The sequence below is a fragment of the Salvelinus alpinus genome, chromosome 5, assembly GCF_045679555.1.
Source record: "Salvelinus alpinus chromosome 5, SLU_Salpinus.1, whole genome shotgun sequence".
Lineage (NCBI taxonomy): Eukaryota > Metazoa > Chordata > Actinopteri > Salmoniformes > Salmonidae > Salvelinus > Salvelinus alpinus.
Window position 1 is genome coordinate 7,591,640 of NC_092090.1, and position 24,202 is coordinate 7,615,841.

General features: G+C 43.0%; 3 protein-coding genes across 5 annotated transcripts in view; 1 reads left to right on the forward strand and 2 right to left on the reverse strand.

The window, feature by feature from the left end:
• Positions 1-24,202, forward strand: part of LOC139575465 (nuclear receptor ROR-alpha A-like) — a 340,490-nt gene that overhangs the window by 11,986 nt on the left and 304,302 nt on the right. The gene's annotated exons all lie outside the window — the stretch shown is intronic.
• Positions 4,095-5,706, reverse strand: LOC139575463 (hatching enzyme 1.2-like). Its single transcript, XM_071400450.1, has 2 exons — positions 5,374-5,706; positions 4,095-4,881 (listed from the first exon to the last, which is right to left on the reverse strand). The coding sequence occupies exons 1-2, from the start codon at positions 5,595-5,597 to the stop codon at positions 4,305-4,307; spliced, it is 801 nt and encodes a 266-aa protein (XP_071256551.1). The 5' UTR covers positions 5,598-5,706; the 3' UTR covers positions 4,095-4,304.
• LOC139575464 (hatching enzyme 1.2-like) lies at positions 13,793-15,373 on the reverse strand. The gene is made up of 2 exons (XM_071400451.1): positions 15,081-15,373; positions 13,793-14,576 (listed from the first exon to the last, which is right to left on the reverse strand). The coding sequence occupies exons 1-2, from the start codon at positions 15,302-15,304 to the stop codon at positions 14,000-14,002; spliced, it is 801 nt and encodes a 266-aa protein (XP_071256552.1). The 5' UTR covers positions 15,305-15,373; the 3' UTR covers positions 13,793-13,999.

Consider the following 24,202-nt stretch of genomic DNA (forward strand, 5'->3'; position numbering starts at 1 on the left):
AGGAACCACTGGGAGTCTGGACTGTATCATGTTATCTCCTCTCTCATACTGACTCTAGTCTGTCCTGAGGAACCACTGGGAGTCTATCCTGAGGAACCACTGGGAGTCTGGACTGTATCATGTTATCTCCTCTCATACTGACTCTAGTCTGTCCTGAGGAACCACTGGGAGTCTGGACTGTATCATGTTATCTCCTCTCATACTGACTCTAGTCTGTCCTGGGGAACCACTGGGAGTCTGGACTGTATCATGTTATCTCCTGTCATACTGACTCTAGTCTGTCCTGAGGAACCACTGGGAGTCTGGACTGTATCATGTTATCTCCTCTCATACTGACTCTAGTCTGTCCTGAGGAACCACTGGGAGTCTGGACTGTATCATGTTATCTCCTCTCTCATACTGACTCTAGTCTGTCCTGAGGAACCACTGGGAGTCTGGACTGTATCATGTTATCTCCCCTCTCATACTGACTCTAGTCTGTCCTGAGGAACCACTGGGAGTCTGGACTGTATCATGTTATCTCCTCTCTCATACTGACTCTAGTCTGTCCTGGGGAACCACTGGGAGTCTGGACTGTATCATGTTATCTCCCCTCTCATACTGACTCTAGTCTGTCCTGAGGAACCACTGGGAGTCTGGACTGTATCATGTTATCTCCTCTCTCATACTGACTCTAGTCTGTCCTGAGGAACCACTGGGAGTCTGGACTGTATCATGTTATCTCCTCTCTCATACTGACTCTAGTCTGTCCTGAGGAACCACTGGGAGTCTGGACTGTATCGTGTTATCTCCTCTCTCATACTGACTCTAGTCTGTCCTGAGGAACCACTGGGAGTCTGGACTGTATCATGTTATCTCCTCTCTCATACTGACTCTAGTCTGTCCTGAGGAACCACTGGGAGTCTGGACTGTATCGTGTTATCTCCTCTCTCATACTGACTCTAGTCTGTCCTGAGGAACCACTGGGAGTCTGGACCGTGTCATGTTATCTCCTCTCTTATACTGACTCTAGTCTGTCCTGAGGAACCACTGGGAGTCTGTACTATATTACCCCCTGTGAATACCCTACTATTCTATTACCCCCTGTGAATACCCTACTATTCTATTACCCCTTGTGAATACCCTACTATTCTATTACCCCCTGTGAATACCCTACTACTCTATTACACCCTGTGAATACCCTACTACTCTATTACCCCCTGTGAATACCCTACTACTCTATTACCCCCTGTGAATACCCTGCTACTCTATTACCCCCCTGTCAATACCCTACTACTTTATTACCCCCTGTGAATAGTTTACTACTCTATTACCCCCTGTGAATACTCTACTATTCTATTACCTGCTGTGAATACCCTACTACTCTATTACCCCCTGTGAATACCCTACTACTCTACCCCCTGTGAATACCCTACTATTCTATTACACCCTGTGAATACCCTACTACTCTATTACCCCCTGTGAATACCCTACTACTCTATTACCGTCTGTGAATACCCTATTACTCCCTGTGAATACCCTAACACTCTATTATCCCCTGTGAATACTCTACTACCCTTTTACCCCCTGGGAATACCCTACGGTACTATTACCCCTGTGAATACCCTATTACCCCCTGTGAATACCCTATTACCCCGTGTAAATACCCTACGACATTATTACCCCATATGAATACCCTATTACCCCTTGTGAATACTGTATATGTCATGACTTCTGCCTATATAAACAAATAGAGGATACAGTTGTGTCCTCCACACCTGCTTGTATTCACCTGGCAGGTCTCTGTGTTGCTAGATGGACTCCGGCCTTCTGAGCTGCGTCCACCCAGGAGCTTAAACTCTTTATAACGTCCTGTTTCAGTCTCCTTTTCACCTCATTTTAACACCTGATTTACTTTAAACAAGACCCACATCACAATAGGTGCATTGTCGTTAGATTTCCACAGCAGATATTTATTTTCTCATGTCAGCCTCACTGATTCTTTTCGTCCTAAAATAATTATTAGTTTTTTTTTCTCCAGCCCTCTATTCCTGTAATTCTATTTGTGTGTATTCCTGGTGTCTTGTTGTGTTTAGGTGAGAGAAGTGATGTCATTGTAGTTGTGACAGAAGTGATGTAACTCTAGTTCTGATTGGAGGAAGAATGTCTTGGATCAGGACAGACATGGAGGGCTTGTGCCAAGTCTGTTAACTCTCTCAAACACACACACTCTGTCTCTCTCTCTCTCTCTCTCTCTCTCTCTCTCTCTCTCTCTCTCTCTCTCTCTCTCTCTCTCTCTCTCTCTCTCTCTCTCTCTCTCTCTCTCTCTCTCTCTCTCTCTCTCTCTCTCTCTCTCTCTTTTTTTCTCTTTTTCTCTCTCTCTCTTTTTCTCTCTCTCTATCTTTCACTCACTCACTCACTCACACACTCACTAGAAAACACTTTTGACCGGTAGTGTAAGTACATTATTTACCTTCAGATGTGAATGTATCAAACCAGTGTTTTTTATTTTATATTTACGCATAGCCAGGGTCACCGTTCAACACAAATACATCATTTACAAACAAAGCATTTGTGTTTAGTGAGTCCTCTAGATCAGATGCAGTAGGGATGACCAGGGATGTTCTCTTGATAAGTGTGTGAATTAGACCATTTTCCTGTCCTTCTAAGCATTCAAAATGTAACGTGTACTTTTGTAACGAGTACTTTTGTAACGAGTACTTTTGTAACGAGTACTTTTGTAACGAGTACTTTTGTAACGAGTACTTTTGTAACGAGTACTTTTGTAACGTGTACTTTTGTAACGAGTACTTTTGTAACGTGTACTTTTGTAACGAGTACTTTTGTAACGAGTACTTTTGTAACGAGTACTTTTGTAACGAGTACTTTTGTAACGAGTACTTTTGGCTGTCAGGGAAAATGTACATTATTTTCTTTAGGAATGTAATGCAGTAAAAGTTGTCAGATATAAATAGTAAAGTACAGATACCCCCAAAAAACGACTTAAGTAAATATACTTTTAAGTACTACTTAAGTACTTTACACCACTGTATCAAACCAGTTGCCGTGATAAACGTTTTTTTGTTGTGCACTCTCGTCAAACAATAGCATGGTATTTTTTCACTGTAAGTAGCTACTATAAATTGGACAGTGCAGTTAGATTAACAAGAATTTCAGCTTTCTGCCAATATCAGATATGTCTATGTCCTGGGAAATGTTCTTGTTACTTACAACCTCATGCTAATCATATTAGCGCACGTTAGCTCAACCGTCCCGCGGGGGGTGGGGGACACCGTCCCTGGGGGGGGGTGGGGACACCGATCCTCGTAGAGGTTAACAAGAAGCACATCTCAATAGGTGGTCTAGGTGCCTCATGACATGGCACGGTGGGGGGGGGGACGACGACTTTCCTCTTGTGTTCTCTCTTGTTCCTCAAGCAAGATGGAGGCTGATGACATCACACATCCCATCAGAACAACTCCTGGAAGTGTTTAGTTGTGTCTAGAAGAAAACACTCGCTCAAAATTACTTTCTTTGTGTGGTGGTGGTGGTATAGGGAGATACATAGAGAGAGATGCTAGTCAGCATGTCTGCAGAACGTGTTGGTTTGTTAGTCTATCTTGTTATGTGATAATCTTCAATGCACAGCATTTTAAAACATTTTGAGGAGAAACCTGTATTTTTGGGGACATGTGACTCCACTTTGAGGTGATGATTTTGGCAGACCAGACCAGTTACATCTACAGTATAAATATTAACAAGAAAATACAGTGTGGTTGAGTTTTATTTCTGCTTTGTTGTCAGATTCCCAGAGCAGATATTTATTTTCTCCTCTGTCAGCCTCCTTGATTCTCTTCCTAAAATAATGATTATCTTTCATGTCATTGTAGTTGTGAATATTCCTGGTGTCTTGTTGTGTTTAGGTGAGAGAAGTGATGTCATTGTAGTTGTGACAGAAGTGATGTAACTCTAGTTCTGATTGGAGGAAGAATGTCTTGGATCAGGACAGACATGGAGGGCTGTTAACTCTCTCTCTCTCTCAAACACACACACACACAAACACAAACACAAACACACACACACACAGTATAAAACACTAGAATTACACAATAGCATCTGCTTTCAATCTTGTTTATTTTAGATAATTAACTAAGTCAAATGATTAAAATAATTTGAGAACTACACAACTACAGCCAATGATCTTTTTTAACGTTACAACTAAACAATGATTTTAAATCAATAAGATAACAGAATATATATGTCAGACTTGACTTCCTTCATCTGGTCTTTTCCAGACTTTTCTCCTGTGACTTGATGTCTTCCTCTCAGCAGCCATAGAGTCTGTTGATCCTCAGGATGTCAGTGGTGGACAACCCCTGTCTCTGGCCGATGGACACGTTGGGGTTGGGGATGGGGGTGATGGTGTCCATCCCGTTGATAGAGAAGGCTGTATTTCCATAGTGCATGACAGAGCTGTAGTCGTAGGGAGTGTTCAGGTTGTTGGTGTTTGATCTGTCGAAGTTGAAGGCGTTGTTAGAGTCGATGTTACTCCAGTTGATGGTGACATACTGGTCACGGTCGCTCCTGGTTTGTTCGTGCTGGAAGCCCAGAGCGTGGAGAGTCTCGTGCTGAATGACCCCGAAGTAAACGCAGCCGTCCATTTGGAGAGAGACCGTCTGTTGGCCTCCCACTCTCCCAAGAGAGGACCAGCATCCGTCTCTGGGCTCATAGCTGATGAAGTCAACCTGATTCTGACGAGGCACGAAGCGAATGCAGGTCCTGGAAGGGAAGGCCCGGAGGGCGTCCTCAATGCCCTGCTTGTCAGAGGAACTGAAGCTACTGCTCACTGTGTAGGGCACTTCAACCAATCCGTTGGTGCCTTTTTTCCAGAAGCACCCTGCACTGTAAAATAACATTTAGCTGGTTAGTCAAATATATTTGAAAATACAATTATTTTGACATAACAAATATATTTGTTATCTTCAATATAACTAGTACTTTACTCTACTTCACTTGTTTAACCAACCTGAAATTAAAGTATATATATATATCAACATAAGATGTATGTAAAAACAACTCCAAGGGGAACTGTGTTTAATTTCCCCTCAATTTACACATTTTAAGTTCCAGCAACAACTTGACACCTGTCTCTGTTTTTATAGGATTGTGGGTAATTCCACATTCTTTGACTTTATAATACTTCTACACAATGTTGTATACATATTTTGAAGGAAGAAAATTATATTTCTGTATTAGTTTGAGGCAACATTCTGAAACACCAAAAGTGAAATATATAATACATAAAAATACTTGGAAATACTCAAAAAAAGCTGATGCAAATAGTTGTAAAAGTAGAATTCGTACAATATTGTTGTTAGTGTGTGTTGGTTGTACCTAAAGCAAACCATGGCGTTTCTGGTTGTTGGCGCCACCATGTCTCCCTCCAACAGAAACTGACTGGATCCGTTATTGGTGGTCAGAATTCTCTCAGTGATGTCTACATCCTCAGGGTCGTCTGTTAGGATCTCTGGTCCACTTCCGTCCTCCATGAGAGGGTTGGCCTGAGAGAGGCCCAGCAGCAGCAGCAGCAGCAGGGTGAGAGAGGGGCTTTGCTCCATCTTCAGTGTGTGGAGAGGAGAGACTCTGGATGGCTCCTTGGATCTGACAGTGGAGAGACTCTAGATGGCTTCTTGGTCCTGGAGATGCTTTGGAGCGTCTTGATGTGTGATTCTGTCCGGTCAGTCCTGGGCTTTTTATACAGTCCTCTACAGGTGTGTCTGCTGGAGGATTATGGGTTGGGGTCCATGTTGTTAGTCCTAAATAAACGTCTGAAGGGAGGGCTCCACCACCACACCTACAGTTTCAACATGGTTTTAATCCATACGGGTCCATTTACACCTGGCCATGCCTACTCAACAAATACATCACAGAAACAAACACACTTACTGTAATGACTCTACTGCAATGATGTGCTGAGGAACGTGTCAGATTGAGCAGGCCACTGCTTAAATATTGTCACGTTGCCATTTCCTGTTTGGAAAATACTATAGAACAGGTAAACAAGAGTTCAGACATACTCATCGTTTTAATATTTGTCTGGAAATATTTATCAAATGTATTGGAAGAATGATGTTTGTTATAGATTGTGGTAGTTGCGCCTGTATAGCTTAGGCCAGCATTAGTGGAAAACTGCAAAATAACAAACACCTCCAAAGTCATCATTGGCCTCGTGGTGAAATCCCTGAGCTGTTTACTTCATCTCTGGCAACTGAGTTAAGAAGGACATCTGTATCTCTGTAGTGACTGAGTGTATTGGTACACCATCCAAAGTGTAATGAATAACTTCACCATGATCAAAGGGGTATTCAATGTCTGCTTTTTAATTTTTTATCTATCTACCAATAGATTAAATTAAATTTTATTGGTCACAAACACGCGTTTAGCAGATGTCATTGTGGGTTTAGCGAAATGCTTGTGCTTCTACCTCTGACGAGTGCATTAATGTCTACCAAGATATCTAACAATTACACAACATATACACACATCTAGTAAAGGAATGGAATCAAGAATATCAGCTCGGTCCCAGCTTTGATGCACCTGTACTGACCTCGCCTTCTGGATGATAGCGGGGTGAACAGATAGTGACTCGGGTGATTGTTGTCCTGGAGGGCAGGTACTTTGCACCCGGTGATGCTTTAGGCAGACCGCACCACCCTATGGAGAGCCCTGTGGGTGCAGAAAGTGAAGTTGCCGTACCAAGCGGTGATGCAGCCCGACAAGATGCTCTCGATTGTGCATCTGTAAAAGTTTGTGAGGGTTTTAGGTGACAAGTCAAATTTCCTCCTGAGGTTGAAGAGGTGATGTTACGCCTTCCTCACCACGCAATCTGTGGGAGTGAACCATTTCAGTTTGTCAGTGGTGTGTACGCCAAGGAAGCTTTCCACTTTCTCCACTGCGGTCCCGTCTATGTGGATAGGGGGTGCTCGATCTGCTGTTTCCTGAAGTCCACGATTATCTCCTTTGTTTTGTTGACTTTGAATGAGAGGATATTATCCTGGCACCACGCTCCCAGAGCCCTCTCCTCCTCCCTGTCACGACTTCCACCGAAGTCGGTTCCTTTCCTTGTTCGGGCGGCGTTCGGCGGTCGACGTCACCGGTCTTCTAGCCATCGCCGATCCACCTTTCATTTTCCATTTGTTTTGTCTTGTTTTCCCGCACACCTGGTTTACATTCCCTCATTACTTGACGTGCATATAACCCTCTGTTCCCATCATGTCTGTGTGTGGAATTGTTTATTGTAAAGTGTATGTGCACTTCAGACTGGTTTGCTACGGGTTATTTCAACCCGTATTTTGTTGTTCGGGGTGTAGTTTGTGTTGCCTCATTAAACTCCTCCGGTTGTTACCCAGTTCTGCTCTCCTGCGCCTGACTTCCCTGCAGTCAGTTACGCACCTCTTTACATTCCCTGTAGGATGTCTCATCATTGTTGGTTATCAAGCCTACTACTGTTGTGTCATCTGCAAACTTGATGATTGAGTTGGAGGTCATGGTGAGCAGGGAGTACAGGAGGGGACTGAGCACGCAGCCTTGTGGGGCCCCAGTGTTGACGATCAGCGAAGTGAACGTGTTGTTTCCTACCTTCACCACCAGGGGACGGCCCGTCAGGAAGTCCAGGACCCAGCTGCCCAGGGCGGGGTTCCCAGTGATGAGCTTGGAGGGCATTATGGTGTTGAATACTGAGCTATAGTCAATGACCAGCATTCTTACATATGTATTCCTCTTGTCTAGATGGGATAGGGCAGTGTGCAGTGTGATGGCGATTGCATCGTCTGTGGATCTATTGGGGCGGTAAGCAAATTGAGGTGGGTCTAAGGTGACAGATCCCGAAGCACTTCATGATGACAGAAGTGAGTGCTACGGGGCGATTGTCATTTAGTTCAGTTACCTTAGCTTTCTTAGGTACAGGAACAATGGTGGCCATCTTGAAGCATGTGGGAACAGCAGACTGGGATGGTGAGAGATTGAATATGTCCGTAAATACACCAGCCAGCTGGTCTGCGCATGCTCTGATGACGCGGCTAGGGATGCCGTCTGGGCTGGCAGCCTTGCGAGGGTTAACAGGTGCAGAAAGCTCATTGATGGCTACAACAACTGTTTGTCAGCCATTTTCTTGGCCAAAGGCTTCACAACCAAGTATTAGTTCCTCATTTTCTCCAGGCCATTTGTTTGTATTTTCTAAATTATGTTGTTTCAAAAAATGAAAATTTATTCTGCATTGTTTGAAAATCTAATAACAACATGTGGAGACCAAAAGTTATTTTAAATTTCAACTTATGTAACGGCTTTCATTGGTGGAAGGAGAGGAGGACCGAAATGCAGCATGGTACGTATCCATAATATAGTTTAATCGAGAATGAATACAAATAACAAAAAGAACAAGAGAATAAATGAAAACCGACACAGTCCCCCGTATGGTGCAAACACTGAAACGTTAAATAACTACCCACAACCCATAGTGGGAAAACAGGCTACCTAAGTATGATTCTCAATCAGAGACAACGATCAACACCTGCCTCTGATTGAGAACCATACTAGGCCAAACACAGAAATATAACACACAGAACAAAACATAGAAAAACAACAGAGAATGCCCACCCCAACTCACGCCCTGACCAAACTCAAAATAAAGACATAAAAAAGGAACTAAGGTCAGAACGTAACAACTTATTTGAGAAGAGGTAGGGAATTATTAAAGAAAAGTGCAACTGTCGTTCTTAACAAATCCAGTTTCTTCTTTTCCACAAGGGATATAATGATGCGTTTTGAATGACACTATGAATGAGTCTTTTCCAGGAAGTAAACACAGGCCCACTATTAGGATAGCTGTGAAGCTGCGTTTTGACTAGAGGTCGACAGACTATGATTTTTCAACGCCGATACCGATTATTGTATGTCCAAAAAAAGCCGATACCGATTAATCGGCCGATTTTTATTTGTATTTAATTATTTATTTGTAATAATGACAATTACAATAATACTGAATGAACACTTTTATTTTAACTTAATATAATACATCAATAAAATCTATTTAGCCTCAAATAAATAATGAAACATGTTCAATTTGGTTTAAATAATGCAAAAACAAAGTGTTGGAGAAGAAAGTAAAAGTGAAATATGTGCCATGTAAGAAAGCTAACGTTTAAGTTCCTTGCTCAGAACATGAGAACATATGAAAGCTGGTGGTTCCTTTTAACATGAGTCTTCAATATTCCCAGTTAAGACGTTTTAGGTTTTAGTTATTATAGGAATTATAGGACTATTTCTCTCTCTACCATTTGTATTTCATATACCTTTGACTATTGGATGTTCTTATAGGCACTTTAGTATTGCCAGTGTAACAGTATAGCTTCCATCCCTCTCCTCGCCCCTACCTGGGCTCGAACCAGGAACACAGCGACAACAGCCACCCTCGAATCATCGTTACCCATCGCTCCACAAAAGCCGTGGCCCTTGCAGAGCAAGGGGAACACCTACTTCAAGGTCTCAGAGCGAGTAACATCACCGATTGAAACGCTATTAGTGCGCACCCCGCTATCTAGCTAGCCATTTCACATTGGTTACACCAGCCTAATCTCGGTAGTTGATAGGCTTGAAGTCATTAACAGCTCAATGCTTGAAGCACAGCGAAGAGCTGCTGGCAAACGCACAAAAGTGCTGTTTGAATGAATGCTTACGAGCCTGCTGCTGCCTACCACCACCCAGTCAGACTGCTCTATCAAATATCAAATCATAGACCTAATTATAACATAATAACACACAGAAATATGAGCCTTAGGTCATTAATATGGTCGAATCCGGAAACTATCATTTCGAAAATAAAACGTTTATTCTTTCAGTGAAATATGGAACCGTTCCGTATTTTATCTAACGGGTGGCATCCAAGTCTAAATATTCCTGTTACATTGCACAACCTTCAATGTTATGTCATAATTACGTAAAATTCTGGCAAATTAGTTCGCAACGAGCCAGGCGGCCCAAACTGTTGCATATACCCTGACTCTGCGTACAATGAACGCAAGAGAAGTGACAGAATTTCCCTAGTTTAATATTGCCTGCTAACCTGGATATCTTTTAACTAAATATGCAGGTTTAAAAATATATACTTCTGTGTATTGATTTTAAGAAAGGCATTGATGTTTATGTTTAGGTACATTCGTGCAACGATTGTGATTTTTTCGCAAATGCGCTTTTGTTAAATCATCCCCCGTTTGGCGAAATTGGCTGTCTTTGTTAGGAAGAAATAGTCTTCACACAGTTCTCAACGAGCCAGGCGGCCCAAACTGCTGCATATACCCTGACTCTGTTGCACAGAACGCAAGAGAAGTGACACAATTTCCCAAGTTAAAAGAAATTCATGTTAGCAGGTAATATTAACTAAATATGCAGGTTTAAAAATATTTACTTGTGTATTGATTTTAAGAAGGGCATTGATGCTTATGGTTAGGTACATTGGTGCAACGACAGTGCTTTTTTCCAGAATGCCCTTGTTAAATCACCCGTTTGGCGAAGTAGGCTGTGATTCGATGATAAATTAACAGGCACTGCATCGATTATATGCAACGCAGGACAAGCTAGATAAACTAGTAATATCATCAACCATGTGTAGTTAACTAGTGATTATGTTAAGATTGATTGTTTTTTATAAGATACGTTTAATGCTAGCTGGCACCTTACCGTGGCTCCTTGCTGCACTCGCATAACAGGTAGTCAGCCTGCCACGCAGTCTCCTCGTGGAGCGCAATGTAATGGCCCATGATCGGTGTCCAAAAATGCCGATTACCGATTGTTATGAAAGCTTGAAATCGGCCCTAATTAATCGGCCATTCCGATTAATCGGTCGACCTCTAGTTTTGAATGACGCTATGAATGAGTCTTTTCCAGGAAGTAAACACAGGCCCACTATTAGGATAGCTGTGAAGCTTTTTCATCGGCAGGACAGAACGGAAGCATCTCCTAAACTCAAGGGCGGGGATGTGTGTGTCTCTTTGCTAACAACAGCTGGTCCTCAATCTCTAATATTAAGGAAGTCTGGAGGTTCTGCTCACCTGAGGTAGAATACCTCATGATAAGCTGTAGACCACACTATGGTGAGAGTTTTCACCTATATTTTTCATGGCTGTCTATTTACCACCAATAACCGATGCTGGTACTCAACAAGCTATATAGGGCCATAAGCCAAGAAGAAAATGCTCATCCAGAGACAGCACTCCTAGTGGCCGGTGATTTTATTGCAGAAAAACCGAAATCATTTCAACCTGATTTCTACCAGCTTGTCTTCATTTCTACCAGCATGTCACCTGTGCAATGAGGGGAAAAAACTCTATATCACCTCTACTCAACCTACAGAGACATATACAAAGCTTTCCCTCGCCCTCCATTTGGTAAATCTGACCATAACTATATCCTCTTGATTCCTGCTTACAATCAAAAACTCAAACAGGAAGTACCAGTGACAAGTTAAATTCTGAAGTAGTCCGATGAAGCGAATGCTAAGCTTCAGGACTGTTTCTCTAGTACAGCCTGGAATATGTTCTGGGATTCATCCGATGTTATTGTGGAGTTCACCACTTCAGTCACCGGCTTCATTAATAAGTGCATCGACAACATCGTCTCCAGTGACCGTGCGTACATATCCCAACCAGAAGCCATGGATTACAGACAACATCCGCACTGAGCTAAATGCTAGAGCTGCCGCTTTCAAGGAGCGGGACACTAGTTTGTTGACAAGCTGAATGTACCGAGCTGTCTGTTTTTAAAATACTAGCACACATCTCGGACACCAATGCATACCCCACAAGACATCCCACCAGAGGTCTCTTCACAGTCCCCAAGTCCAGCACAGACTATGGGAGGTGCACAGTATTACATAGAGACATGACTACATGGAACTCTATTCCACATCAGGTAACTGATGCAGCAGTAGAATCAGATTTAAAAAGCAGGTAAAAACACACCTTGCAGAACAACAGGGACTGTGAAGAGACACACAGCAAGGTACAGAGCCATGCATTCACATACATTGTGAACTTGTTGTATGGTGGTATTGAACATGTGTTGTGTTGTGGATATGTGGTGGTGTAGAGATGTTATATGATGTACTGTTTTATCTTTAGTTCATTCAGTACAAACGTAGTTCACTGTTTTAACCTGTTGTTTTATATGTAACACTCCAGTCGGTTGTAGTAATGCTGTAAAGTTGGTTGCCAACCGCCATATATTGTCCAAAGAAGAAGAAAGCCTGTAGGAAGGAGGAGAGATGACGAGAAACTAATTTGGTTTATCATTTTATCTGTGAATTTATTGTTGGAGTAGAGGACCTTGTGCTTTTTCCCAGGACAAATGAGCTAGCAACAGCAATCTAGCTAACTAAATTGCCATACATGTTCAATGCTTTTTGACCTGTCCCCAATAATTAATATAATTGTTCCTTCTGATCTTGTCTGGTGTGGGTGAACAAAATCAACTTGCGAGCGATGGCAGGGCTTGCAAGCTATTAAGGAATACAAAGGGAAACCCAGCCACGAGCTGCCCAGTGACACAAGCCTACCAGATGGGCTAAATGCATTCTATGCTTGCTTCGAGTCGAGCAACACTGAACCATGCGTGAGAGCACCAGCTGTTCTGGATGACTTTGTGATCATGCTTTCCGTAGCCGATGTGACCTTTTAAACAGTTGAAAATTCACAAGCCCGCAGGGCCAGATGGATTTTCCAGGATGCGTACTCCGAGCATGCGCTGACAAGTGTTATCACTGACATGTTCAACCTCTCCCTGACCCAATCTGTAATACCAACATGTTTCAAGCAGACCACCTTAGTCTCTGTGCACAAGAACGCCAAGGTAAATGATCATCGCCCCGTAGCACTCACATCTGTAGCTATGAAATGCTTTGAAAGGCTGGGCATGACTCCCATTAACACCATCATCCCAGACACCCTAGACCCAGTCCAATTTGCATACCGCCCCAACAGATCCACAGATGACGCAAACTCTATTGCACTCCACTCTGCCCTTTCCCACCTGGAGTAATGGAACACCTACGTAAGAATACTGTTCATTGACTACAGCTCAGCGTTCAACACCAAGCTGGAAGATAAATAGAGAGAGATGCTAGTCAGCATGTCTGCAGAACGTGTTGGTTTGTTAGTCTATCTTGTTATGTGATAATCTTCAATGCACAGCATTTTAAAACATTTTGAGGACAAACCTGTATTTTTGGGGACGTGTGACTCCACTTTGAGGTGATGATTTTGGCAGACCAGACCAGTTACATCTACAGTATAAATCTTAACAAGAAAATACAGTGGGGTTTGATTTTTATTTCTGCTTTGTTGTCAGATTCCCAGAGCAGATATTTATTTTCTCCTCTGTCAGCCTCCTTGATTCTCTTCCTAAAATAATGATTATCTTTCATGTCATTGTAGTTGTGAATATTCCTGGTGTCTTGTTGTGTTTAGGTGAGAGAAATTATGTCATTATAGTTGTGACAGAAGTGATGTAACTCTAGTTCTGATTGGAGGAAGAATGTCTTGGATCAGGACAGACATGGAGGGCTTGTGCCAAAAGTCTGTTAACTCTCTCTCTCTCTCTCTCTCGCTCGCTCGCTCGCACGCACGCACGCACACACACACACACACACACACACACACACACACACACACACACACACACACACACACACACACACACACACACACACACACACACACACACACACACACACAGTAGAAAACACTAGAATTACACAATAGCATCTGCTTTCAATGTTGTTTATTTTAGATAATTAACTAAGTCATATGATTAAAATAATTTGAGAACTACACAACTACAGCAGTGATATTTTTTAAAGTTACAACTAAACAATGATTTTAAATCAATAAGATAACAATATATGTGTCAGACTTGACTTCCTTCATCTGGTCTTTTCCAGACTTTTCTCCTGTGACTTGATGTCTTCCTCTCAGCAGCCGTAGAGTCTGTTGATCCTCAGGATGTCAGTGGTGGACAACCCCTGTCTCTGGCCGATGGGCACGTTGGGGTTGGGGATGGGGGTGATGGTGTCCATCCCGTTGATAGAGAAGGCTGTATTTCCATAGTGCATGACAGAGCTGTAGTCGTAGGCAGTGTTCAGGTTGTTGGTGTTTGATCTGTCGAAGTTGTAGGCGTTGTTAGAGTCGATGTTACTCCAGTTGATGGTGACATACTGGTCACGGTCGCTCCTGGTTTGTTCGTGCTGGAAGCCCAGAGCGTGGAGAGTCTCGTGCTGAATGACCCCGAAGTAAACGCAGCCGTCCATTTGGAGAGAGACCGTCTGTTGGCCTCCCACTCTCCCAAGAGAGGACCAGCACCCGTCTCTGGGCTCGTAGCTGATGAAGTCAACCTGATTCTGACGAGGCACGAAGCGAATGCAGGTCTTGGAAGGGAAGGCCCGGAGGGCATTCTCAATGCCCTGCTTGTCAGAGGAACTGAAGCTACTGCTCACTGTGTAGGGCACTTCAACCAATCCGTTGGTGCCTTTTTTCCAGAAGCACCCTGCACTGTAAAATAACATTCAGCTGGTTAGTCAATTATATCTGAAAATACAATTATTTTGACATAAAAAATATATTTGTTATCTTTACTTCAATATAATTAGTCCTTTACTCAACTTCACTTGTTTAACCAACCTGAAATTAAAATATGTATATATATCAACATAAGATGTATGTAAAAACAACTCCAAGGGGAACTGTGTTTCATTTTCCCTCAATTTACAAATTTTAAGTTCCAGCAACAACTTGACACCTGTCTCTGTTTTTAGAGGATTGTGGGTAATTCCACATTCTCTGACTTTATACTACTTCTACACAATGTTGTATACATATTTTGAAGGAAGACAATTATATTTCTGTATTAGTTTGAGGCAACTTTCTGAAACATTAAAAGTGAAGTATATTGTACATAAAAATACCTCATCTTGGAAATACTCAAAAAAAAGCTGATGCAAATAGTTGTGAAAGTAGAGCTGGTACAATATTGTTGTTAGTGTGTGTTGGTAGTACCTAAAGCAAACCATGGCATTTCTGGTTGTTGGCGCCACCATGTCTCCCTCCAACAGAAACTGACTGGAGCCGTTATTGGTGGTCAGAATTCTCTCAGTGATGTCTACATCCTCAGGGTCGTCTGTTAGGATCTCTGGTCCACTTCCGTCCTCCATGAGAGGGTTGGCCTGAGAGAGGCCCAGCAGCAGCAGCAGCAGCAGGGTGAGAGAGGGGCTTTGCTCCATCTTCAGTGTGTGGAGAGGAGAGACTCTGGATGGCTCCTTGGATCTGACAGTGGAGAGACTCTAGATGGCTTCTTGGTCCTGGAGATGCTTTGGAGCGGCTTGATGTGTGATTCTGTCTGGTCAGTCCTGGGCTTTTTATACAGTCCTCTACAGGTGTGTCTGCTGGAGGATTATGGGTTGGGGTCCATGTTGTTAGTCCTAAATAAACCTCTGAAGGGAGGGTTCCACCACCACACCTACAGTTTCAACATGGTTTTAATCCATACGGGTCCATTTACACCTGGCCAGGCCTACTCAACAAACACGTCACACACTAATGTAATGACAGTTGACTCTACTACAATGATGTGCTGAGGAACGTTTAAACTTTTTCATGTTTATTTGTCACCTGCACAGGATACAGCAGGTGTAAAACAGTACATTGAAATATTTGCAGCTCTTTAGTAATATAGATAATAAAAACACAGTAATAATCTAGATTATAAACATTGTAATGATATAGATAATAAACACAGTAATAATCTAGATTATAATAAACACAGTAATAATCTAGATTATAATAAAACACAGTAATAATCTAGATAATTAAACACAGTAATAATCTAGATAATAAACATTGTAATGATATAGATGTCACGTTCGTCGTAATGATTGGACCAGGGCGCAGCGTGCGTAGAGTTCCACATCTTTTAATTCATAGACACTCAGCAGAACAAAGAAGCACAAAGGAAACGTGAAGCTACACAGGCAACTATCCGTAGACAAGATCCCACAAAACACAAAATGAGGAAATGGCTACCTAAATATGATCCCCAAAATCAGAGACAACGATAAACAGCTGTCTCTGATTGGGATACCATATCAGGCCAACATAGACATACAAAACCCCTAGACATACAACACTCCTAGACATACAACACCCTAAATGACCCACCCTAGTCACTATCACGCCCCAACCGACAGAGAATAAACAGCTGTCTCTGATTGGGAACCATATCAGGCCAACATAGACATACAACACCCTAGATGACCCACCCTAGTCACTATCACGCCCCAACCGACAGAGAATAAACAGCTTACTATGGTCAGGTCGTGACAATAGATAATAAAAACACTGTAATTAAATAGATAATAAACTGTAATAATATAGATAATAAACACTGTAATAATATAGATAATATAGAATAAAAACAGGTTAGGGTGTAACGGAAGGTCTGTACAGGTTAGGGTGTAATGACAGGTCTGTAGTTAGGGTGTAACGACAGGTCTGTAGTTAGGGTGTAACGGCAGGTCTGTAGTTAGGGTGTAATGGCAGGTCTGTAGTTAGGGTGTAAGGACAGGTCTGTAGTTAGGGTGTAATGGCAGGTCTGTAGTTAGGGTGTAAGGACAGGTCTGTAGTTAGGGTGTAATGGCAGGTCTGTACAGGTTAGGGTGTAATGGCAGGTCTGTAGTTAGGGTGTAACGGCAGGTATGTAGTTAGGGTGTAATGGCAGGTCTGTAGTTAGGGTGTAATGACAGGTCTGTAGTTAGGGTGTAATGGCAGGTCTGTACAGGTTAGAGTGTAACGGCAGGTCTGTAGTTAGGGTGTAATGACAGGTCTGTAGTTAGGGTGTAACGGCAGGTCTGTAGTTAGGGTGTAATGGCAGGTCTGTTGTTAAGGTGTAATGGCAGGTCTGTAGTTAAGGTGTAATGACAGGTCTGTAGTTAGGGTGTAATGGCAGGTCTGTACAGGTTAGGGTGTAATGGCAGGTCTGTAGTTAGGGTGTAATGGCAGGTCTGTAGTTAGGGTGTAATGGCAGGTCTGTAGTTAGGGTGTAATGGCAGGTCTGTAGTTAGGGTGTAACGGCAGGTCTGTAGTTAGGGTGTAATGGCAGGTCTGTACAGGTTAGGGTGTAATGGCAGGTCTGTACAGGTTAGGGTGTAATGGCAGGTCTGTAGTTAGGGTGTAATGGCAGGTCTGTACAGGTTAGGGTGTAATGGCAGGTCTGTAGTTAGGGTGTAATGGCAGGTCTGTACAGGTTAGGGTGTAATGGCAGGTCTGTAGTTAGGGTGTAACAGCAGCTCTGTACAGGTTAGGGTGTAATGGCATGTCTGTAGTTAGGGTGTAATGGCAGGTCTGTACAGGTTAGGGTGTAATGGCAGGTCTGTACAGGTTAGGGTGTAATGGCAGGTCTGTAGTTAGGGTGTAATGGCAGGTCTGTACAGGTTAGGGTGTAATGGCAGGTCTGTAGTTAGGGTGTAATGGCAGGTCTGTAGTTAGGGTGTAATGGCAGGTCTGTAGTTAGGGTGTAATGGCAGGTCTGTAGTTAGGGTGTAATGGCAGGTCTGTAGTTGTGGTGTAATGACAGGTCTGTACAGGTTATGGTGTAATGGCAAGTCTGTAGTTAGGGTGTAATGGCAGGTCTGTAGTTAGGGTGTAACAACAGGTCTGTAGTTAGGGTGTAATGGCAGGTCTTTAGTTAGGGTGTAAGGACAGGTCTGTAGTTAGGGTGTAAGGACAGGTCTGTAGTTAGGGTGTAATGGCAGGTCTGTAGTTAGGGTGTAAGGACAGGTCTGTAGTTAGGGTGTAATGGCAGGTCTGTACAGGTTAGGGTGTAATGGCAGGTCTGTAGTTAGGGTGTAACGGCAGGTATGTAGTTAGGGTGTAATGGCAGGTCTGTAGTTAGGGTGTAACGGCAGGTCTGGACAGGTTAGAGTGTAACGGCAGGTCTGTAGTTAGGGTGTAACGACAGGTCTGTAGTTAGGGTGTAACGGCAGGTCTGTAGTTAGGGTGTAATGGCAGGTCTGTTGTTAAGGTGTAATGGCAGGTCTGTAGTTAAGGTGTAATGACAGGTCTGTAGTTAGGGTGTAATGGCAGGTCTGTACAGGTTAGGGTGTAATGGCAGGTCTGTAGTTAGGGTGTAATGGCAGGTCTGTAGTTAGGGTGTAATGGCAGGTCTGTAGTTAGGGTGTAATGACAGGTCTGTAGTTAGGGTGTAATGGCAGGTCTGTAGTTAGGGTGTAATGGCAGGTCTGTAGTTAGGGTGTAACGGCAGGTCTGTAGTTAGGGTGTAATGGCAGGTCTGTACAGGTTAGGGTGTAATGGCAGGTCTGTACAGGTTAGGGTGTAATGGCAGGTCTGTACAGGTTAGGGTGTAACGGCAGGTCTGTACAGGTTAGGGTGTAATGGCAGGTCTGTACAGGTTAGGGTGTAATGGCAGGTCTGTAGTTAGGGTGTAATGGCAGGTCTGTACAGGTTAGGGTGTAATGGCAGGTCTGTAGTTAGGGTGTAATGGCAGGTCTGTACAGGTTAGGGTGTAATGGCAGGTCTGTAGTTAGGGTGTAACAGCAGCTCTGTACAGGTTAGGGTGTAATGGCAGGTCTGTAGTTAGGGTGTAATGGCAGGTCTGTACAGGTTAGGGTGTAATGGCAGGTCTGTACAGGTTAGGGTGTAATGGCAGGTCTGTAGTTAGGGTGTAATGGCAGGTCTGTACAGGTTAGGGTTTAATGGCAGGTCTGTAGTTAGGGTGTAATGGCAGGTCTGTACAGGTTAGGGTGTAATGGCAGGTCTGTAGTTAGGGTGTAACAGCAGCTCTGTACAGGTTAGGGTGTAATGGCAGGTCTGTAGTTAGGGTGTAATGGCAGGTCTGTACAGGTTAGGGTGTAATGGCAGGTCTGTACAGGTTAGGGTGTAATGGCAGGTCTGTAAATCCTCAGTGATGTGGACACAGAGGAACAGGAAGCTCTTGACCCCGTCCACTGGGAGATGTGTACCTGCCCCTGTTTCCTGTAGTCCACCATCAGCTCCTTGTTGACGTTGAGAGGTTGTTGTCCTGGCAACACACTGCCAGGGTTCTGACCTGCTTCCTATAGGCTGTCTCGTCACCGTCAGTGATCAGGCCTTACCATCGTCGTATCATCAGCGAACTTGTTGACGTTGAGAGGTTGTTGTCCTGGCAACACACTGCCAGGGTTCTGACCTGCTTCCTATAGGCTGTCTCGTCAGTGATCAGGCCTTATCATCGTCGTATCATCAGCGAACTTGATGGTGGAGGCATGCGCGGCCACTCAGTCGTGGGTCAACAGGGAGTACAGGAGAGGACTAAGCATACAGGCCACTGGGCAAATATTGTCAGGTTGCCATTTGCTGTTTGGCAAATACTTTAAGACAGGTAGACTCATAAGTAAACAAGTTGTTCAGACAAACTCAACATTTTAATATTTGTCTGTAAATATTAATCAAATGTATTGGAATAATTATGTTTGTTATAGATTGTGGTAGTTGTGCCTGTATAGTCTAGGCCAGCATTAGTGGAAAACGTTAGATGTTTTTGTCTCTATCTCTCTCTCTCTCTCTCTCTCTCTCTCTCTCTCTCTCTCTCTCTCTCTCTCTCTCTCTCTCTCTCTCTCTCTCTCTCTCTCTCTCTGTCTCTCTGTCTCTCTGTCTCTCTGTCTCTCTGTCTCTCTCTCTCTCAATTCAATTCAAGGGGCTTTATTGGCATGGGAAACATGTGTTAACATTGCCAAAGCAAGTGAGGTAGATAATATACAAAAGTTAAATGAACAATAAAAATTAACAGTAAACATTACACATACAGAGGTTTCAAAACAAAAAAAGACATTACAAATGTCATATTATATATATACAGTGTTGTAACAATGTACAAATGGTTAAAGCACACAAGTTAAAATAAATAAGCATAAATATGGGTTGTATTTACAATGGTGTTTGTTCTTCACTGGTTGCCCTTTTCTTGTGGCAACAGGTCACAAATCTTGCTGCTGTGATGGCACACTGTGGAATTTCACCCAGTAGATATGGGAGTTTATCAAAATTGGATTTGTTTTCGAATTCTTTGTGGATCTGTGTAATCTGAGGGAAATATGTCTCTCTAATATGGTCATACATTGGGCAGGAGGTTAGGAAGTGCAGCTCAGTTTCCACCTCATTTTGTGGGCAGTGAGCACATAGCCTGTCTTCTCTTGAGAGCCATGTCTGCCTACGGCGGCCTTTCTCAATAGCAAGGCTATGCTCACTGAGTCTGTACATAGTCAAAGCTTTCCTTAAGTTTGGGTCAGTCACAGTGGTCAGGTATTCTGCCACTGTGTACTCTCTGTTTAGGGCCAAATAGCATTCTAGTTTGCTCTGTTTTTTTGTTAATTCTTTCCAATGTGTCAAGTAATTATCTTTTTGTTTTCTCATGATTTGGTTGGGTCTAATTGTGCTGTTGTCCTGGGGCTCTGTGGGGTGTGTTTGTGTTTGTGAACAGAGCCCTAGGACCAGCTTGCTTAGGGGGCTCTTCTCCAGGTTCATCTCTCTGTAGGTGATGGCTTTGTTATGGAAGGTTTGGGAATCGCTTCCTCTTAGGTGGTTGTAGAATTTAACGGCTCTTTTCTGGATTTTGATAATTAGTGGGTATCGGCCTAATTCTGCTCTGCATGCATTATTTGGTGTTCTACGTTGTACACGGAGGATATTTTTGCAGAATTCTGCATGCAGAGTCTCAATCCCTCTCTCTCTCTCTCTCTCTCTCTCTCTCTCTCTCTCTCTCTCTCTCTCTCTCTCTCTCTCTCTCTCTCTCTCTCTCTCTCTCTCTCTCTCTCTCTCTCTCTCTCTCTCTCTCTCTCTCTCTCTAAATACTTCCATCCATTTCTCCGCCTGCCTCCTAGGGGAGTAGAGGTGTGAGAATAAACAATGAAGGTGACAGAGGTGTCTCTGCTGTCACGTCAACATAGGATTATGATTTATTAATCTACACTACTCTGTCTACTCTGCTCATATTCCACACACACACACACACACACACACACACACACACACACACACACACACACACACACACACACACACACACACACACACACACACACACACACACACACACACACACACACACACACACACACACACACACACTCAGCAGTGTAGGTTTAAGCTACGCTGGTCTTTCTCCCCCAGGGAGACATGGTCATGTAACATAACAATGGAGAGATGTTGTGTTCAGCCTGAAACAGTCCTAACTGGAGAAAATGGCACTATGTCATATTTAGACATGCAGCTGAGGGGGAGAGAGAGAAGGAGAGGAGAGGAGTAGAGAGCGAGGGGGAGGAGAAGGAGAGGAGAGGAGTAGAGAGTGAGGGGAGGAGAAGGAGAGGAGAGGAGTAGGGAGCGAGGGGGGGAGAAGGAGATGAGTAGGGAGTGAGGGGGAGAGAGAGGAGGAGAGGAGTAGAGAGTGAGGGGGAGGAGAAGGAGAGGAGTAGGGAGCGAGGGGGAGAGAGAGGAGAGGAGTAGAGAGTGAGGGGGAGGAGAAGGTGAAGGAGAGGAGAGGAGTAGGGAGCGAGGGGGAGAGAGAGGAGGAGAGGAGTAGAGGGAGAGAGAGGAGAGGAGTAGATGGAGATACAGGGGGGAGAGGAGGAGGGTGAGAGAGGAGGAAGAGGAGAGGAGTAGAGGGAGATACAGGGGAGAGGGGAAGGGTACGGCAGCTGCTGAGAGATGTGAGGGGAGAGGGGAGAGGGGAGAGGAGAGAGGAGAGAGGAGAGAGGAGAGGGGAGAGGGGAGAGGGGAGAGGGGAGAGGAGAGAGGAGAGAGGAGAGAGGAGAGAGGAGAGGAGCCCAGTGTGCTGCAGCTGGAAGAAGCCATAAAGGTCAGCAGAGGAGTCACTGATAAATGATGTTTGTTTTATCTGAAAGACTGCAGTTTGGTTCAATGAGGTTTCATTTAGAGTGTGAACTGTGAATGAAATGGACCGTTCAGCATGGTAAAATAGGCTCTTTACTGTACTCTGTAGTTCTGCCTAGTAGATGACGAGGTCTACATGGGTAGGCAGAGGGGCTGTAGGGCTTTAGGGTTTCCTTATAGTAGTAGTGTACTGTCAGGAATAAAGACCACTGTCATGTGACTGGATGGGATGGCTTCATGTCAGTGATGGTTCTACATAACGCCTCAGCCAGTAACATAGACTCTCTTTGGATGTTAGATGTTATGTAATGTGACTACACATACTATTATAAACTAGTATACTATACTGTGAAGTATTATACTACACTATACTACACTATACTATTATACTATTATACTACATAAACCCTACATATGTAATACAGTACAGTGTATTACTACATTTACATTTACATTTAAGTCATTTAGCAGACGCTCTTATCCAGAGCGACTTACATACAGTATACTGTAAACCCTACATATGTAATACTGTACAGTATATTACTACATAGAGTATACTGTAAATCCTACATGTGTAATACAGTACAATAGGATACAGTATACTGTAAACCCTACATGTGTAATACTGTACAGTATATTACTACATACAGTATACTGTAAACCCTACATATGTAATGCAGTACAGTAGCATACAGTATACTGTAAACCCTACATATGTAATGCAGTACAGTAGCATACAGTATACTGTAAACCCTACATATGTAATACTGTACAGTAGCATACAGTATACTGTAAACCCTACATATGTAATACTGTACAGTAGCATACAGTATACTGTACAAGTAGCATACAATATACTGTAAACCTACATATGCAATACTGTACAGTAGCATACAGTATACTGTAAACCTACATATGTAATACTGTATAGTACAGTATATTAGTCCATACAGTATACTATAAACCCTACATAAGCAATACTGTACTGTATATTACTCCATACAGTATACTGTAAACCTACATAAGCAATACTGTACTGTATATTACTCCATACAGTATACTGTAAAGCCTACATATGTAATACTGTACAGTATATTAGTCCATACAGTATACTGTAAACCTACATAAGCAATACTGTACTGTATATTACTCCATACAGTATACTGTAAACCTACATATGTAATACTGTACAGTATATTACTTTATACAGTATACTGTAAATCCTACATATGTAATACTGTACAGTATATTAGTCCATACAGTATACTGTAAATCCTACATGTGTAATACTCCATACAGTATACTGTAAATCCTACATGTGTAATACAGTACAGTATATTACTACATACAGTATACTGTAAACCCTACATGTGTAATACTCCATACAGTATACTGTAAATCCTACATGTGTAATACAGTACAGTATATTACTACATACAGTATACTGTAAATCCTACATGTGTAATACTACATACAGTATACTGTAAACCCTACATGTGTAATACAGTACAGTATATTACTCCATACAGTATACTGTAAACCCTACATGTGTAATACTGTACAGTATCTTACTACATACAGTATACTGTAAACCCTACATGTGTAATACTCCATACAGTATACTGTAAACCCTACATGTGTAATACTGTACAGTTGACTATCTTACTCCAGTCGTCCTCACCTGGGGTACCAGGACCCCTGGGTGTACCTGGCCTCTCAACAGGAAGTAGGAAGATTCATCAGAACATAGTCCTAGTGGTCAGCGGCAGGCGAGAGGGTACTTCAGAGCCAAATGTTGGGGTTTTAGTGGGTTGGGTTCAGAGAATGATGAAAACGACTGGAATTTTCCATATTATAAACTGGGTCGTTCAAGCCCTGGATTCTGATTGGATGAAAGCCGTGGTATATCAGACCGTATACCACAGGTATGACGCAACATATCGTTTTTTACTGTTCTATTTACGTTGGTTACCAGGTTATAATAGCAACAAGGCACCTCGAGAGTTTGTGATAAATGGCCAATATACCACGGCTGAGGACCGGTATCCAGGCACTCTGCGTTGCGTCGTGCTATGAACAGCACCGTGTGCCTTTGTAAAGCTGAAGTATAGCGTTTCCTCCATTACATCAGTGACTATCTATTTCCTTTCCTTTCTTTCATCTTTCTCCGTTTCTTCAAACCGTTTCATTAGACGAGGACAGAGATCCCCACGGGACCTGGCTGAGAGAACACAACTCCA

Bases quoted from the DNA above. Each gene is read 5' to 3' on its own strand.
- LOC139575464 (XM_071400451.1), bottom strand. From the start codon at position 15,304: ATGGAGCAAAGCCCCTCTCTCACCCTGCTGCTGCTGCTGCTGCTGGGC. The intron at 14,577-15,080 runs GTACTACCAACA...GTTATTTTACAG, and splicing joins AATGCCATGGTTTGCTTTAG to TGCAGGGTGCTTCTGGAAAA.
- LOC139575463 (XM_071400450.1), bottom strand. From the start codon at position 5,597: ATGGAGCAAAGCCCCTCTCTCACCCTGCTGCTGCTGCTGCTGCTGGGC. The intron at 4,882-5,373 runs GTACAACCAACA...GTTATTTTACAG, and splicing joins AACGCCATGGTTTGCTTTAG to TGCAGGGTGCTTCTGGAAAA.